The sequence below is a fragment of the Monodelphis domestica genome, chromosome 7, assembly GCF_027887165.1.
Source record: "Monodelphis domestica isolate mMonDom1 chromosome 7, mMonDom1.pri, whole genome shotgun sequence".
Taxonomy (NCBI): Eukaryota; Metazoa; Chordata; class Mammalia; order Didelphimorphia; family Didelphidae; genus Monodelphis; species Monodelphis domestica.
The window spans coordinates 9,706,876-9,726,746 of record NC_077233.1 but is presented as its reverse complement, the minus strand read 5'-3'; the positions used below and the strand labels follow the sequence as shown (position 1 = coordinate 9,726,746).

The 19,871-nt window shown below is 37.8% G+C and overlaps 1 protein-coding gene across 1 annotated transcript in view; it reads right to left on the bottom strand.

Annotated features, from left to right (window-relative positions):
- Positions 1–19,871, bottom strand: part of CACNA2D3 (calcium voltage-gated channel auxiliary subunit alpha2delta 3) — a 1,058,263-nt gene that overhangs the window by 662,877 nt on the left and 375,515 nt on the right. Inside the window, 1 exon segment of the mRNA XM_016424623.2 lies at positions 1,754–1,916. Within this exon segment, the coding sequence (XP_016280109.2) occupies positions 1,754–1,916 (163 nt within the window).

Here is a 19,871-nt window from a genome sequence, read left to right as displayed (position 1 = left end):
GGATTTCTACTAGCAACAATGCAATGATCCAGGACAATCCTGAGGGACTTATGAGAAAGAATGATATCTACATCCAGAGAAAGAACTGTGGGAGCAGAAACACAGAATAAAAACAACTACTTGATCACCTGGGTCGATGGGGATATGATTGGGGATGTAGACTCTAAACAATCCCCCTGGTGCAAATATCAATTATATGGAAATAGGTCTTGATCAATGAGATATGTAAAACTCAGTAGAATTGCTCTTTGCCTATGAGATGGGGAGGGAGGAGGGAAGGGAAAGAACATGAATCATGTAATCATGGGAAAATATTCTAAATTAAATAAATAAATTTTCCTTCATCTCTTTATTCCTTTTCCAAGCAACTGGCTGTCCCCTGTAGAAAGAATACACTCACTACTTCCTTCTGCCTCACAGAATCCCTAGCTCTCTTGAAGACTGTTGAAGCACAACTTCTATGAAAGCTTCATTGATCCTTCCCCAGGTGCTACTGCTGTCCCTCCTCAACAATCTTGTATTTCATTACTTTATAATTATTCTCTATATGATTTTATATATATATATATATGTGTGTGTGTGTGTGTGTGTGTGTGAAGTTGTTCTCTGGTCATTCAAAAGTCAATCAAAATAATTAATAAACATTTGTTAAATGTCTACTATGTGTCAGGCACTTTGCTAAACACTAGGGATACAAAAAAGAGGCAAAAGACAATCCCTGCCCTTGAAGAGTTCACAACCTAAAGTCTTTGAGAGTAGTAACTATCTATTCTTAATCATATCCCTAGTTCCTAGTATAACCCCTAACACATAGTAGGCATTTAATAAATGTATGTTTAATGCTAGCTACTGATGATATAAAGGCAAAATGGGAAGTAAACCCTGGCCTCACCAAGTTTATTTTTCATATCATTCTTCTCCATATTGAAAACTAAAGATAGACAGGCCCAGGCATTTCACATTTATAATTTTCCTGACATTTAGATCAATAAATCAAGACATTAGCATTTCATATGTGTTGGAATTATTTGTATGAATACAGATCACATTGTTCTATAACAACAGATCTATTGGAGACAGTTGCCTGTGGCTTAGAGAGGTAAAACAGCTAATACATGTTAGAGGCATGATCTAAGCATGACTCCATGTGTATCTAATAATTAAAGAACTAGACAACTCTCCCTTCAAGAGACTTCATTTAAAAATAGGTTAGCAGATAGACAGAAACAGATATTTAGATAGATAGATAGATAGATAGATAGATAGATAGATAGATAGATAGATGGATGGATGGATACATGGATGGATACATGGATGGATGCATGCATGGATGGATGCAAGGATGGAGAGAGAGAGAGAGAGAGAGAGAGAGAGAGAGAGAGAGAGAGAGAGAGAGAGAGAGAGAGAGAGAGAGATGGATGCATGGATGGATGGATGGATGGATGGATGGATGGATAGATAGAGAGATAGATAGATAGATAGATGATAGATGGATAGATAGATAGATAGATAGATAGATAGATAGATAGATAGATAGAATCAAATACAGTTTTAAAAGGCATAGGAATGATAGAGATCATTTGTAAGAAGAAAAACAAAATTACTTTCATCTAGCCATAGATTCTACCTAGATCTCTGTCTAACTCACCACAAATGGTTTGACCTAGTCTTAATTCACCAGGCATAGGTGCCCTGCGTCCTCCCAGCTAGAGTCCCTCATTCCAGGTACCAAATGTTTGCAAACCAGACTTACCCTTGTTGTACATGTTGGTTGGAACTTGAACATCACTCAGGCTAATGTTGACAGGCAAGTTGTTAAAATGATCATTTGGAACCAAGATGAATTCCTTCCCCAGCTCCAAATATTTTCCTTCCTCATCTTGCTCATTAATCAGGACTGCATTGAAATATTCATACTGAAAGAGAAATCAAATGGAGTGACTTATAACAATATATCCATATCTGATTTGGATTTTCTATGGGCATTTTGATCATTCTATATTTATTACAGTCCATATGTGAGTTGCTCTAAAAGGAAAAAAAAAGTTCATTTTAATAGAAAGATACAAAATGAGCATTCCTAGGTGAAAGGATTAAGGAAAGGAATTGACCCTATGATTTCATTGGTATTCTTGTCATTGTTTAGTCATTTTTCAGTTGTGTCCAATTCTTATTGACCCATTTGGGTTTTTCTTGGCAAAGATACCAAACTGGTTTGCCATCTCCTTCTCCAGCTCATTTTACACATCACAAAACTGAGACAAATATTGTAAATTGGCTTGTCCAGTGTGGCACAGCTAAAAGTGTATGAAGCCAGATTTGAACTTAGGGAGATATGTCTTTTTGAATTTAGGTCTGGCACTCTATCCAGGCACCACCTAGGTGACTTTTCATTAGGATAAGGAACTCTTGTTGAGGGAGATCTATAAATGCTATTCAAGACCTAAGCAACTTTGGCTTGAATACAGAATTATCTCAGTGGATTGAAAGGTTAAGAGGCTTACCTAGAGTAACAGTCAGTATATCTTAGAAATAAGCCTTGAAATCAGTTCTTCCTGGATCCTTGGCAATATCATGTCATGCTCTCTTATACAGTGTATACTTCTCTCAAGTAATTGTGGCTTTGGTGGAGATTTTGGGGCTAAATATAATTATATCATTTCAAAATACTCATTTCATGTTTTTCTAAAAATTCATCCCTTAGAGTATTCTGAAGATTTATTTAATATTAATGTTTACAAATCCCAGATGATTTTATGATTGATGAAGGACAGCTAGCAAAATGCCTACTTATTACTCCTTTGCAATGTTTCTTCCTCATACCGCTTGTCCACAATTGGTTTCTCCAAAGTCATCAGTGATCCCTTTACTAATTTACTCATTCTTCTTGACATCTCTGCACTGTCAAACACCCTCATGATCTTCTTTTGACCTGTCTGACCTCTTGTTTTTAGGCTCTTCTGTGGGACTATTATTCATCCGTATTCTGATATGTGGTTGCCACTATCTTTATGCCTTATGTGGTCTTTCCATGGCTACCTCAAACTTAGGCCTGGGTCTTCTCCTCTTCTTCAATATGGTTTCTCAGAGATCTCTATTCAGATGACTCCAAAATCTGCATAACTCATCTTTCTGGAACTCATCAATTCCCACACCTCTAACAAGCACCTCAAAATCTTCATCTGATTTCCACACTGCCATCTTAAACTCAATATTTCCAAAACAAAAGTTATTAGTTCCTCCCCCATTCCTATATCTCTTCTTAACTTTCCCTTTTTCTTTCAAAGGTAGTCATTCTTTCAGTTACAAACATTTACCACCTAGGAATCAACTGCAACTCTTCATTCCTCTATTCCACACCTCCCCTCATCATATTGAATCAGTTGCCAAGCTTTGTCAGCTCTACTTCCTCTATAGCTAATATATTTATTCCATCTTTTAGCTGTCAGATGACCAACATACCAATAATGGCCATTAGCTCCTTCTCTTTGAATCACTGTATGTCTCCTAATTGTTCACTCTGCTTTAATCATGTGATATAGTAGAGAAGACACTTGCCTTTGAATTAGACTTAACTGGATTCCATCTCAGATTCCTATTAGCTACTTAATTTGGGATCAATTTTCCTCCCTATACCTCAGTTTCCATTTATTTAAGAGAAGAGAATTTGACTCACTCTCCAACATACCTTCTAATTCTAATTCTCTGATTTTCTGACCCTTCTAATTCATCTTCCTAAGAGCTACCAAATTGATTTTCCTAGAGCACAGTTTCAACCAAGACCTCCTACACAAGACCCTTTAACAGTTCCTTTTTGCTTCTGGGATAAAGAACAGACTCTTCTCTTCAGCATTTAAACTGCTTCACAAGATGGGGATCTTGTTGAAGAAATTGTAAATAAATACAACATAGGAAAATTTAATTACTAGATTCTAAAGTCTGACACCTTAATAAATTAAACACAGGCTGGCACTCTATTAAAAATGGGAGTTTATTAGCACATAAAAAAGAAATGTTGTACATGTGTTTTATTTTGTTTCATTTTGGAAACAATTATCACCAGAAACAAAGAGAGAAGCAAGAAAAGGATCAGAATGAGGGGACCCACCTCAGGGTCCAAGAAGATCCCACCAAAACCTTCTTTCTGGGGAATCAACTGGAGACAAACTCAGAAGCTCATATTGCTGGTCTTTTGTGACCTCATGTACACTCTATTAGCCCCTTTCAGCATCACCTACTTTATACTGATCTTTTTACTACTTAAAAAAACAACTTCTGTCTTGGTATCAGTTCTAAGAGAGAAAAGGGCCAAAGGCTAGGGCAATCAGGGTTAAGTGACTTGCCCAGGACCATAAATCTAGCACCTATCTGAGGAGGCCAGATTTAAGCCCAGATCCTTCTGGTTACAGGCTTAGCATTCTATCTATGGTACGAACTAGCTGCCCCTCTACTATTTCTAAAAAAAGGTTCTATTTCCTTGGTTGGGGATAGGGTAAGAGAAGAAACCAAGGTAGGAAGCTTTCCAGTATCTACTGATTTAGGAGAAAGTAGAAGTTGAGATCAACCATACATATTAGCATAGGATCTCAGATGTATAGCTGGTATGCTCTTAGTCATTATCTAATCCAGTGATGTCAAACTCAAATAGGAACGGATCCCTGAAGATATTATATTGACTCAGAAAACCACAGATTAACATTTTCTATATTTGACTGTGTTTCAATTTATTTCACCAAATATTCCCCAATTACATTTGAATCTGGTTCAGAACTCATTCAGGCAGACTGGGAGTTTGGCACCTTAGATATAATTCATTCTCACTCATTCTAGAGATTAAAAAGTGAAGACTAAGAGAATTCAAATGGCATGACCAAAGCCATACAGGAAGTATAATGGCAGAACAGGGATTCAAAGGATGTCCTCAGACTCCAAATCTATGTTCTATTATACTCTGATGCTTTCCTGGAAATATATACATGGCCATGAGAAACTGTACTGATCTTAATTCTTTTAGGCAATCAAATCTTTTCTATTTCTTTCTACTTGATGACTATCATTTCTAGGCAAGTAAAGAGATGAAAGTATTTTTATTAAAACAAAAATGTGCACAGGAAAAAATCATACGAATATATACATCTATGTGAATACATATAATGTGAGTAAAGCTTTAATTCCAGCACTTTATAAAAAAAATAGCCACAAAATAATGGCCTCAACCTTCATGTGGGCATTTATGATTAACCTTCAGCTATCTCTAGCATGCATGATCACATGGGTGAAGTATCTGAACACTAACTATTTCAGACCCCTCTCCCTTAGAAGGTTTCCTAGCATACAGAACACTGAAAAGATGATGCATGCTATGCATTATGTTAAATGACATCTTAATCTTCCCAGGACCAAAGCATTTCCCAGAAAGTTAACAATGCTAAGAGGACCAAAACCTTCCAGGCTATTGTTCCCTATAACTAGAAATTTAATTTATTGAAAAATGAATTGTATGCCAGTTCTCAACAGAAAGACATGATAATTTCTTTTTTTCCCTTTTCCCCGAGCTCTTTTTTGTGTTGAGATCTCTTATGAGTCCTTTGATTTCCCAGGTAATTAAATTATCCAGAAAGCTCAGAATGCCAATGAAGTCAGGAGGAAACCAGAGGTGGCTGATTTCCCCAAAGGAAATGTATCAGTTACTCATGATCAATGTACTTCCTTTTTCATCTCCCAATGGATATGTGCAGCCCACTCTGTCTTTGTACACCCAATACATAGCATCACAGTGGCTTAGCAAATGAGAAAAGAGGAATTTGTGAACTGTACAGAAAGTTCTATCATTTTGCCTCAGCAATGAAGTTGGTCAGGCTATAAGAAAGTTCCATTAGACTTAATTGTTCCAGGATTTCTAAGGTACTGCTCATTGGATTGACTGGAATTGAATAATCTATGGAGAAGCATTTGGATGGCAAGAAAGCTTTTGGGAAATCTTAGAATCTTATCCCCTTTAGGTGATTCTCAGGATGTATTCCACCTACAAAGAGGGCCATGCATGGCTATAGTTCTAAATCAAGTTGATTCTCACTCCCTATGCCAATACACAGTGAAGAAGGACCACAACTGGGAGCCTGTAAAAATAATCAATGTGCCTTCTCATGGTAAGAAATTCTTTTAGTAAAGAGTCTCAGCATTAAATCCTCTGAGATATGAATTCATCTCTCTAATGTTAATGTGGCCTTTGCCCTGTCACTTGCCCTAAATCTTCACTGATTCCCTTTTCCTATAGAAAAAAGTCCAATTGCCTTTGACTGGCAAACAAAGCCATTTACATCCTGACATAAGCTGCCATTAACAACTTCATTTCTCACTTTTCCCCACTATTAAATCTCTGGTCCTGTCACAGATTCATTTCCATATGTATTTTTACCTTTACAACTTTCTTCAAGTTCCAGAAAAGATCTTCTCCTTCCAGGAAAGTTCCTCCTCAAGCCTCTATGCTATCAAACATCTTCTTAATATTCAAAGTCCATCTGGAGCCCCATTTCTTACAATATTACCCTGATTGTTCTAGCCTTATTGGCTTCTTTCTTCTCTGTAGCATTTATTGCCAGGAACATTGCAAAAGGTTGGACATTGATTACTTAAGAGACTACCCAGTACTTTCATTTTGGTGTTGAGGAATCAGGTGTACAAATAGGTTCAGGGACTACCCAAAATCACAACAGAGTTAGTGGTGAAAGTAGAATTACAAGGCATTAGCAACTGCTTGATCACATGGTTCAATGGGGACATGACAGCGAATGTAGACTCTAAATTAACACCTTACTACAAGTATTAATAATATAGAAATAGGTCTTGATCAATGACACATATAAAACCCAATGGAATTGCACATAAGCTACGGGAGGGGTTTCAGGGGAGAGGAGGGAAAGAAAATGAATCTTGTAACCATGGAAAAATATTCTAAATTAGCTAATTAAATAAAATTTAAAAAAAAGAATGGCAAGGCATGCTCATTCTCCCAGGTGACCGCCTCATGTTACCTTTTAATACTCAGTGTCCATAGCTTATGTTTCTCCATCAACCAATAAATCAATAAGCATTATTAAATTAAGTTCTTTCCCAGGCTATCAGTCAACACTGACTATTCTTCCCTATCTCAACCCTTTGATGAATCAATTAAATTCTGTATCTGAATTTCTTTCAACCTTGTTCTGTTACTAATCATGTCATGCCAAACCTCAACCCTGGAACACTGCCACCGCCAACACTTTTGCTCCTACTTATATTCAAGTGAACAGAATTGGAGTCGATAGCTAAACTATGCCTACTGGGTCCATTACACATTTGTGAATCATGATCTCAACTAGTCTCTCACTAAAGGCAATGCTTTTATACCTACTAAGAAGTCCACTATTACCCTCACCCCAGAGGTCTTTACAAATAGTTTTTGTATCTATTTACATCCCCAAATGAACCTCTCATGCCATTCTCTATGATGAATACTTGCCCTTATATGCCAACAAAAAAAGAATGAGACCATTCACCAAGAGCAATCTCTTCTAATATGTCCCTTATCTCACATCATTAATATCTTTCCCTTCCTTAATCTCTGTTTCATAGGAAGAGGAAGCTCTTCTCTATTCCAGAGAACCTTCTCCATCCATACTTGGCCCCAACCTCGCCCATGTTTTCTAGCAGACTTTCCCCTATATAATCTCAACTCTCTTATATATTTCTATAGGACTTTCCACAGATCTTTGTAGGACTGAGTGGTGCAAATATCTTGGTCCTGTAGATTTACTAAAATCTACTTACTAAAGTAGGAAAACTTACTAAAGAAAGAGGGTTCAGTCATAGGAGGGTCTTCCACTCTCCTGAAATTATGAGTATAACTGCAGTGTCTGTTCCAACAGAAAATTAATGAATACTTATTAACCACCTATTATTAAATTAGACATTGTACTAAGTCCTGGGGATCCAGGTCCAAAGAATGAAAGAATTTCTGCCTCCAATAAGCTTATATCCTATCCAGGAACCAAATGCCACATTCACCCTATGACTCTATATTTCTCATATTCTTACATATATTTATAATATATATTATAATTTTATTAATAATAAGTGAATATTCATGTTACATAAATCTTACATTTGTTGTTTATATTTTATACATTTCAATGGCTAGAAGCAACATGGATAGAGAGACCTTAGAATCCAAAAACAGAAACCTGTCTCTGACACAAAACTGGATATATGACCATAGGCAAGTCATGGAATTTCTCAGCATCATATAGAAACCATCTAAGATTATCAACCTAGACAAGGAGTTCAATGATGGGAATGTCTTCTGCTAATGAAATCCTAAAAGTCTGGCTCACTCTGTCCCACTCCTCAGAGCCTTTGCAAAGGAAATTTACGTTAGAGATACATATATGGCGCTTTTATAGTGTTCACTCTTTTCAGATATTTACTTTGAACCACAGTTAATAAGTTATTCTATATTTCTTTGAATATTTATAAGTGCTGTTCTAAAGTGATTATTTTCCACAGACTTAACTAAATGGTCAAAATGTGCATCTTGTTCTTCTGTTAAATTATTTCTAAAATCATTCTAAATTCTCTAAATGTTCATATCAACTTTCCCTCTAAATAAGAATAAAATCATCATCATTGGGTGAGAGATTTATCCTAGTTTAGAACCTCAGAGTTGTTGAATCAACATAGTGAGGAGGAATCTGTGAGGAGAGCAGAAGTAAGAGGCACATTAAGACTAAAATTCTATCCATTCCAATTGTATTCATGTTATCACCATATGAGAAAAACACAATAACAACTTCAGGGATACTCCATCAATAAGAAGGGATAACACATACACATATACACACTTGCATGTTGTTGGTCAACCACTCTCTTAAGTTTTGGAGATCAAGCAAATTGAGTCCACAAACTCTCAGTGAAATGGAAATATATTGTAGAGATAGAGATAACAAGAAAATATCCAAAATGTACATCACATGGGAGGAAAGGGGGCAGAATAAAGTATACTAATTGTCAGGTTAATTTTTTATAAAGTCATAAAAAGTGGGTAGATATTTTACAAGGGTTACTAACAGACTGGTGGTCTGGATGTCTAATTCAAAACAGTGCAATTGAGCTGATCCTGGAGGAGAGGTAGAGATTCTGAATAGTATAGCTGAAGAAGGAGTGCATTCCAGAAAAGGATAGGAGCCCAAAGGCCTAGACATAAGAGATGAAATGTTGGATTTGGGGATTCACAAGTAGAGCTGTTTGTCCAAAACATTAAGTATTTGAGAGGGAGTCATGCCAAATAAGTCTAAGAAGGACCTATATTCTAAAGGGCTTTAAATGCAAAGGATGAGTTTGTAGTTTCTCCTGAAAGCAATAAGGAACTAAAGGGGTTTTATTGAGCAGAGAAATGGCTGAGTAGACCAATGTTCCCACAATGTCACTTTGGCAGCTGAATGGAGAATGAAGAGGAGAGGAAAGAAACTGGAGGCGAGGATTCCAAGTGGAAGAAAATAGCTATTAGAGTCCAGGTGAGAAAGAGAAATTACTTGAACTAGAGTAATGGCCATATGAGAAATCAGAAGAGGATGGACTAAGTGGTGTTGTGGGAATAAAACTGATAAAATATTGGTATTACATAGACATGGAGAAGATGAGAGGGATGCCTGAATGAAGAATGACACCAAGGTCAGCACAAAGGTTGAACCCAGATAACTGAGAGAATATTTGTCGACAGGAATAAAGAAATTTGGAATTGGGATTGGTTTGGTGGAGAAAAAGAATGAGTATGATTTGGGACATATTCACTTTGAGATGCTTTAATACATTCCCTGGATAGATGGTAATGTAGGAGTTCTGTAAAGCTCTGGAGATGTTAGAAATGGTGTAAATATCTTGGTATCATCTGCAGAGAGTTGATATTTGGAGCCACGATAACTGATAAGATCAAGGGAGAAAGATTAGAGGGAGAAGAGAGCTCAGGATAAATCTGTGGGGTATAACCAACAGTTAGAATATGAGATATGAGTGATGACCAAGGAAAGACAACGGAGGAGAAGTCCTACAGATGGTATGGCAAACAGAACATTGTCACAACAATTCAAAAGAGGCAAAAGTATCGAGAAGGAGAGAATGGGCAATATTCTTAAATACTCTAGAGAAATTAATTGGTATGAGGAGTGAGAAAGAAGCTACTAGATTTCGAAATTATAGGCTCGAAGGTAGTAATTTGACTCCAGTGATGAGATCAGAAGTCAGATTACAGGAGTTTAAAAAGTGAGATGGTTGACATGTTGGTTGGTTTTGGTTTAAAACTTGCTTTTTAAATATCTATTGTTTAAAAGTATAGTTTCTAGCCTCAGAAACTTCCTAGCTGTGTGACTAGACAAATTGCTTAACTTCATTTGTCTAGTTCTTACACTCTTGGGCCTTAGAACCAATATTTAGTATAGATTCTGAGGCAAAGGTAAGGATTTTTTAAGTATAATTTTCTGTGTAGGTGGATAACGAAAGCACATTTGGAAAAGAAATAACGTAAGAACAGAAACATTAAATATTAATATCTTTAAAAGGAGTGACAACAATGGGGAATGAATCTAGATTTTTTTATGAATAAATCTGTGAAAAGGAAAAGAAATGTATCCCCAGATATTGAGAGGATATAGAGTCTAATGATTTTTTAAAGAATGGGGTAGACTTAATTGAGTTTATAGGTAACAAGGAAGGAAACAGTAGATAAAGAATCAATACTATAGTGTGAGAAGGGATGATCAATGCATCAGTCTGCTAGAGGATAAGGGAGGGGCAAGATACTATGGGTACATAGAGAGAGGTTTGTCTTGGCAGGGAAATGGGCTACCTTTTCATTAGAGACTAAAGGAAGGGAGGAGAGCAGTACACTCTATTGTATTTTCACAGGCATAATGCTGGTAATTTACAGCTCTGATGCATTAGATTGATTTATGACCTTTCCTTGGCAATTATGTAGTAATTATCATTGAAGTGATTATGGAGTTGCCAGACAGGAAATGTAATTTGTCAAGAAGTTTTGAATAGTAACTTGTCACCAAAGCTCTTGCCACTGACAAAGACGTTTCCCAAGTGCAGTCTTTAAAATGAAGACTGAGAATTATCAGTTAAGTTAGACCACAGAGCGTAAATTGATTGAAAATTGTTGCAAGAAGTCAAGGTGCTGAGACTAGAGAAAAGAAGACAGGGTTGGAGGAAGGGTAAAGAATGTTGGCTCTCTTTCAGTATCTGAAGCAGGATTAGATTTGTTCTGGTGGGCCCCAGAGAGTAGAAAATGGAGTAATGTATTGGAATTGAAGAGATCAGTTTGGCTTACTAAAAGGCCCAACTTACTAACAAAATGAGCCAACCAAAAGGAAAATGGGGTGTCTTGAGAAGCAAAGGGGAAGACTTCAGTGAAGGTCTTCAGGACAAAGATTGGTCACTTTTGACCAGTTAGATTGTAGAATCAAAGAATAAGAACATTGAAAGGAACCTTAATGGCCAACTTGACCCTTTCCAGAAAAGTATAGCCTTTGCTTAACTACCTCCATTCAGGAGAACCTCACAACTTCTCCAGGCAGACTATTCCACTTTTGCTTATTTCTAATGTTAGGTGTCTTCTTGATAGATGAAACAAAAAATTGTCTCTTTCTAGGCTCTACCCACTATCCCCCCCACCCCAAGGTCAAGATAAATCAGCCTAATCCCCCTTCTCCCGTATGTCAGCACTTAAGAACTACTAAGAATGTGGCACCTTGAGGGCAGGACTGGATTGGGTTTTCAACTCTACCTAGTACAGTTACTGGCACACAGGGAGCACTCAGTCAATGCTGGTTAAATTAAACTGATAGAAAGGAATCAAAAAGAAATATATTTGAATATGGCATAAGGACGCTCATAAGAAATAGTGTTAAAAATCAATTGAGGAAAGTAAGAAGATGAAATAAGTAAAAGTTGATTGCCATGATTACTGAAAGGAAGTGAGCCATACATCTGAACATGTAGATTGCTTAACCCAACCAAACACAATTTCCCACTTTACAGGGAGTTATACATTAATTCAAATTTATTCAGTTCTTTAGACCTTAGCAAGTAGAATTCAAACATATTCTTTCCCCTATTATCAATACTGAGTTCCCTCTTTGTCATCTGGGTTGGAGTAAAATGAGAATCTGTTACCATTCACTTAGATAGTTTGGAGAAGTTTCCCAGTGCCCAATGGAAGGAAAAATTGATGGTTCCAATTGCAAGGGGAAAAAAAGAATAGGGGGTCAGGAGAGCAAGTTAAATCATTCTTTGGAACCCAGCCACCATGATGAGGTCTTGGCTCTCATCCCCCAAAGCTGAAGAGCAGGTCACTACAAAAACCTTCCATCCCTGCTTCCCCAGGCCCTTGGGGAGTACTAGCTACAGGGTTGACCAAAGATGGCCATGGTTAGCATAGAAGATATCCATCTGTCTTGAGGGTTCAAAGAATTCCCAGAGGCATTGATGGAACATATTAAAAACACAACTACATTTCTATTGGGCAAAAAGAACAAAGGAATGTTGGGAAGGCCCTAGTTTCTGTTCCAGGATACTGAAAAGAAAACTGATTTTGGAGCCTCTGTGTCTAAATGACACAGAGCTGAAGATATATCAGAAAGAAAGTAACACATCAAGAGCTCAGCTAAAAATGGCAATGGTACAAACTTATTCTTTTTTTTTTTTAAATATATTTTATTTGATCATTTCCAAGCATTATTCGTTAAAGACATAGATCATTTTCTTTTCCTCCCCCCACCCCCCATAGCCGACGCGTAAGTCCACTGGGCATTAGATGTTTTCTTGATTTGAACCCATTGCTTTGTTGTTAGTATTTGCATTAGAGTGTTCATTTAAAGTCTGTCCTCTGTCATGTCCCCTCAACCTCTGTATTCAGGCAGTTGCTTTTTCTCGGTGTTTCCACTCCCATAGTTTATCCTTTGCTTATGAATGGTGTTTTTTTTTCTCCTGGATCCCTGCAAGTTGTTCAGGGACATTACACCGCCCCTAATGTAGAAGTCCATTACGTTCGATTATACCACAGTGTATTAGTCTCTGTGTACAATGTTCTCCTGGTTCTGCTCCTCTCGCTCTGCATCACTTCCTGGAGGTTGTTCCAGTCTCCATGGAACTTCTCCACTTTATTATTCCTTTGAGCACAATAGTATTCCATCACCAACATGTACCACAGTTTGTTCAGCCATTCCCCAATTGATGGGCATCCCCTCGTTTTCCAGTTTTGGGCCACCACAAAGAGCGCAGCTATGAATATTTTTGTACAAGTCTTTGTGTCCATTATCTCTTTGGGGTACAGACCCAGCAGTGCTATGGCTGGGTCAAAGGGTAGATATTCTTTTGTCGCCCTTTGGGCATAGTTCCAAATTGCCCTCCAGAATGGTTGGATCAGTTCACAGCTCCACCAGCAATGAATTAATGTCCCTACTTTGCCACATCCCCTCCAGCATTCATTACTTTCCTTTGCTGTTATGTTAGCCAATCTGCTAGGTGTGAGGTGATACCTCAGAGTTGTTTTGATTTGCATCTCTCTGATTATAAGAGATGTAGAACACTTCTTCATGTGCTTGTTAATAGTTTTGATTTCTTTATCTGAGAACTGCCTATCCATTTCCCTTGCCCATTTGTCATTGGAGAATGGCTTGATTTTTTGTACAATTGATTTAGCTCATTATAAATATGAGTAATTAAACCTTTGTCAGAGGTTTCTATGAAGATTTTTTCCCAATTTGTTGTTTCCCTTCTGATTTTAGTTATATTGGTTTTGTTTGTACAAAAGCTTTTTAGTTTGATGTAGTCAAAATTATTTATTTTACATTTTGTGATTCTTTCTATATCTTGCTTGGTTTTAAAGCCTTTCCCCTCCCAAAGGTCTGACATGTATACTATTCTGTGTTTACCCAATTTACTTATGGTTTCCTTCTTTATGTTTAAGTCACTCACCCATTTTGAATTTATCTTGGTGTAGGGTGTGAGGTGTTGATCTATTCCTAGTCTCTCCCACACTGTCTTCCAATTTTCCCAGCAGTTTTTATCGAATAGTGGATTTTTGTCCCAAAAGCTGGGATCTTTGGGTTTATCGTATACTGTCTTGCTGAGGTCGTTTTCCCCCAGTCTATTCCACTGATCTTCCTTTCTGTTTCTTAGCCAGTACCAAATTGTTTTGATGACTGCTGCTTTGTAATATAGTTTGAGGTCTGGGACTGCAAGGCCCCCATCATATGTGTTTTTTTTCATTATTTCCCTGGATATCCTTGATCTTTTGTTCTTCCAAATGAACTTTGTTATGGTTTTTTCTAAATCAGTGAAGAAGTATTTTGGTAGTTCAATGGGTATGGCACTAAATAGATAAATAAGTTTGGGTAGGATGGTCATTTTTATTATATTGGCTCGTCCTATCCATGAGCAGTTAATGTTTTTCCAATTGTTCAAGTCTAGTTTTAGTTGTGTGGCGAGTGTTTTGTAGTTGTGTTCATATAGTTCCTGTGTTTGTCTTGGGAGATAGATTCCTAGGTATTTTATTTTGTCTAAGGTGATTTTGAATGGGATTTCTCTTTCTAGTTCTTGCTGCTGAGCTGTGTTGGAGATATATAGAAAAGCTGATGATTTATGTGGGTTTATTTTGTATCCTGCAACTTTGCTAAAGTTGTTGATTATTTCAATTAGCTTTTTGGTTGAATCTCTAGGATTCTTTAAGTAGACCATCATGTCATCCGCAAAGAGTGATAACTTGGTCTCCTCCTTGCCTATTCTGATGCCTTCAATTTCTTTATCTTCTCTAATTGCTACTGCTAGTGTTTCTAGTACAATGTCAAATAGTAGAGGTGATAATGGGCATCCTTGTTTCACTCCTGATCTTATTGGGAATGCATCTAGTTTATCCCCATTGCAGATGATATTAGCTGTTGGTTTTAGATATATACTGTTTATTATTTTTAGGAATGACCCTTCTATTCCTATGCTTTCTAGTGTTTTTAATAGGAATGGGTGTTGTATTTTATCAAAGGCTTTTTCTGCATCTATTGAGATAATCATGTGGTTCTTGCTAGTTTGCTTGTTGATGTGGTCAATTATGTGGATGGTTTTCCTAATGTTGAACCAGCCCTGCATCCCTGGTATGAATCCTACTTGATCATGGTGAATGATCCTTCTGATCACTTGCTGGAGTCTTTTTGCTAGTATCCTATTTAAAATTTTTGCATCTATATTCATTAGGGAGATTGGTCTATAGTTTTCTTTCTCTGTTTTTGACCTGCCTGGTTTTGGAATCAGTACCATGTTTGTGTCGTAAAAGGAGTTTGGTAGAACTCCCTCTTTGCTTATTATGTCAAATAGTTTGTATAGTATTGGGGTTAACTGTTCTCTGAATGTTTGATAGAATTCACAGGTGAATCCATCAGGCCCTGGGGATTTTTTCTTAGGAAGTTCTTTGATGGCTTGATGGATTTCAATTTCTGATATGGGATTATTTAAGAATTCTATTTCCTCTTCTGTTAGACTAGGCAGTTTGTATTTTTGTATATATTCATCCATTTCTCCTAAATTGGTGTATTTATTGCCATATAATTGGGCAAAGTAATTTCTAATGATTGCCTTAATTTCCTCCTCATTGGAGGTGCTGTCCCCCTTTTCATCTTTAATGCTGTGAATTTGCTTTTCTTCCTTCCTTTTTTTAATTAGATTGACCAGTACTTTGTCTATTTTGTTTGTTTTTTCAAAGTACCAGCTTCTTGTCTTATTTATTAAATCAATAGTTCTATCACTTTCGATTTTATTAATTTCTCCCTTAATTTTTAGGATTTCTAATTTGGTTTTCTGCTGGGGGTTTTTAATTTGATCGCTTTCGAGTTTTTTCAATTGCATTTCCAATTGATTGATCTCTGCTCTCCCTTGTTTGTTAATATGAGCTTTCAGGGATATGAATTTGCCTCTGATTACCGCTTTGGCTGCATCCCAAAAGGTTTGAAAGGATGTTTCGCCATTGTCATTTTCCTTGATGAAATTATTAATTGTTTCTATGATTTCTTCTTTAGCTAAACGGTTTTGGAGTATCATATTGTTTAATTTCCAATTGGTTTTAGATTTGGTTTTCCATGTACCATTACTAATCATTATTTTTATTGCCTTGTGATCTGAGAAGGCTGCATTCATTATTTCTGCTTTTTGGCATTTGTGTGCTATGTTTCTGTGACCTAATGTATGGTCAATTTTTGTGAATGTGCCATGTGGTGCTGAGAAGAAGGTGTATTCCTTTTTATCCCTATTTATTTTTCTCCATATGTCTATTAATTCTAATTTTTCTAAGATTTCATTCACTTCTTTTACCTCTTTCTTATTTATTTTTTGATTTGATTTATCTAAATTTGATAATGGTTGGTTTAAGTCTCCCACTAGTATGGTTTTATTGTCTATTTCTTCCTTCAATTCTCCTAGTTTCTCCATTAGAAATTTGGGTGCTATATTATTTGGTGCATACATGTTGATTAATGATATTTCCTCATTGTCTAGAGTCCCTTTTAACAAAATATAATTACCTTCCCTATCCCTTTTGATCAGGTCTATTTTTGCATTGGCTTTATCAGATATCATGATTACCACTCCTGCCTTCTTTCTATCAGTTGAGGCCCAGAAGGTCTTACTCCATCCTTTAATTCTGACCTTGTGGGTGTCAACCCGCCTCATGTGTGTTTCTTGAAGACAACATATGGTAGGGTTTTGGATTCTAATCCATTCAGCTATTCGTCTACGTTTTATGGGTGAGTTCATCCCATTCACGTTCAAAGTTATGATTGTCATTTGTGGACTCCCTGGCATTTTGATTGCCTTCCCTAATTCTAACCTTTTCTTCTTTGGCTCTACCTTTTAGTCCAGTGATTTACTTTGAATCAGTCCCCCTTGTCCCCTCCCTTGATGTTTCCCTTTTTAGTCCCTCCCTTTTTGTTCCCTCCCCCTCCCCCCTCTCTTTCCCTCCCTTTTTGTTCTCCCTCTCCCCCTCCCCCCCTTGGTTTTCCCTTCTCCTTACCCTTGTTGGGTAAGATAGAATTCAAGATCCCAATGGATCTGGATGTTTTTCCCTCTCAGAGTTGATTTCCCTGAGATTGAGGTTTAAGTAACCCCCCCCCCCCTCTCTTCCTCTCCTTCTTATAGGAGTTTTCTTCCCCTCCCCTTCCCCTGTGAATCTTTGTGTGAGAACCATTATTCTATTTGGTCTTTCTTTACCCCCTATTTATACATTACATTTTCCCCACATATTAGTATACATAGGTTGATATAAATGTAGTCCTTATAGAAGAGAGTTTGAGTAAAAGAAGATAACATTTTTCCCCTTTCCTTAATATTTACCTTTTCAGGTATTCCTTGCTCTTTGATTTTCGGTATCAAACTTTCCACAGAGCTCTGGTCTTTTCTTTGCAAAAAGTTGGAAGTCTTCTATTTTGTTGAATGCCCATACTTTCCCTTGGAAGTATATAGTCAGTTTTGCTGGGTAGCTGATTCTTGGTTGGAGACCCAGCTCTCTTGCCTTTCTGAAGATCATGTTCCATGCCTTACGATCATTCAGCGTAGAACTTGCAAGGTCTTGTGTGACCCTGATTGGCATTCCTTTATATCTAAATTGTCTTTTTCTGGCTTCCTGTAGGATTTTTTCTTTTGTTTGATAGCTTTGGAATTTGGCAATTACATTCCTGGGAGTTGTCTTTTGGGGGTTTAGTGTAGAAGGTGTTCTGTGAGCTCTGTCAGTGGATGTATTGCCCCCTTGTTCTAGAATCTCTGGGCAATTTTCTTTGATTATATCTTGTATCACCATGTCCAGTTTGGTGTTTATTTCTGGCTTTTCTGGGAGTCCAATTATTCTTAAATTTTCTCTTCTCCCCCTGTTTTCCAGATCTATCACCTTGTCGGTGAGATATTTTATGTTCTCTTCTAATTTCTTGGTGTTTTGGCTTTGCTTTATTAGTTCTTGCTTTAAAGCCTGGTTTTCTTTTACAGTTTGGTCAAACTGGTTTTGTAGATGCGTGAATTTCTTTTGCATCATTTCCCACTTTTCCTCCCAGAGGGCTTCCATCTTTTTGGTCCTTTCTGATTCAAATTCTTCATGGGTTTGTGGAGAGTTTCTATTTCCTTTGGGAGATTTTGGAGAATTTTCTTGTATATCTTCTTCTATCTGCTCTGTATTTTGTATTTTGGCTCCATAGAATGTGTCCAGAGTCGCCCCTTTCTTCTTATTTTTCTTGGTATTTTGGGGCTTCTGTGCTTCTGTGGAGTTTGTCATCTCTGAACGTGGAGGATTGGCTTTTCTTGTCTTTGTCTGGTGATCAGAGGCTTTAGTCCTGGGCAGATGTTGGTTCTATGAGCGTTCCCTGGGTTAAACTGAATATGCCTCACTGGAACTGGAATGGAAGGGTCGGACCACGAGGCCACACTCTCCCCCTGGCTCGATTTCCGGAAGTTGCCTTCAGAATCCCTGGCCGTGAGGCTGTTTCGTTGGCCTGCGGGGGGATGGGCTGCCGCTTCCCCAAGCTCCGAGAGCACAGACTTTCACTGAGACTTGGATAGCAGGATCCAGCCCGTGAGGCTGTCTTGCCCGCCCTGAGGGTTGCTGTTGTTTTGACCAGCTCTCTGCAGCGGAGGCCCCAGGCAGTAACTTTCACCCGGACCGACCAGCTCTTTGCAGCAGAGGCCCCAGGCAGTAACTTTCACCCAGACTGGGACTTGGGTAGAAGACCCTGAGGGTTGTTGTTCCTCAGACCCTGCTCTCTGAGCCCGGCGCGGCTGCCGCTTCCGGGAGCTTTGGACTCTGCGCTCCTACCCCTGAGGTCCGAGGGATCTCGGGTTCTGGCTTTTAAGGGGAGCCGTACCTTTTGAACCGGGTCCAGGTCCAGGAGGAGGGTTCCCAGGGTCTGTGCTGTTGATCGTTTTGAATTTCGGCGCCTTAGGAGCTTCTAGTTTGAGATCGGTCGGGAAGGGTTTTCCGGAGATCTGAACTTCAGCTTTCTCTAAGCCGCCATCTTAACCGGAAGTCCCCAAACTTATTCTTGATAACCATCCATGGATCAGAAAAGTGAGAGGTGTTCATTTTCAGTGAGGAAAATGCAGTCATCGTCACAATCATCATCACAGCATTAAGGATCTGTGATTTCTCAGGCCTCTGCCAATACAGATCCCAGCTGGTCTAAGATGTTTAGCCTTAGAGATCTTCCTGAAACTCTGAGTGATGACATGACTTTCCCAGGCTCACAAAGCTGTGGCAGAGTTGGAATCTGAACACCCCTTATCCACTATAACCGGCTGCATTGGGGTTAGCACCATTTGTAGTCAATAGAGTGGGATAGATGAGAGTTAAACAGAAAGGTGACATAATGCCATAGATAGCAAATATGTCAGCTGAAGCCATCATTCTTCCATTCAACCAGTTTCAAAACTTTTCTGTCCTCTTTAACTTTTTCTCTTTACCTCTCTCTGAAACCACCCCCAAAAAACTCTTACCCTTAACAAAAATTCTTCATGCCAGAAGAGTTGCCACTTCTTATTCATTCTGTCTCTTTGATCTCTCACAATAGTTTACAAATACAAGTAATATTCTATTTATTCTAGTTTATTCCCTAAAATTTTTCTCTCTCAGGTTAAAAATTATCTTCTATATCTAAATCTTTTATCGATCATTTTTTAAACTCTGATGTATTTGACATTATTGGACATATTTTCCTCCTGAATCATCTCTCCTTTATGGATTTTCATGACACTGCTCTCTCTTGATTCTCCTGCTATCTCCTACATCATTTTTGCCTAAACTCTTTTGTTGG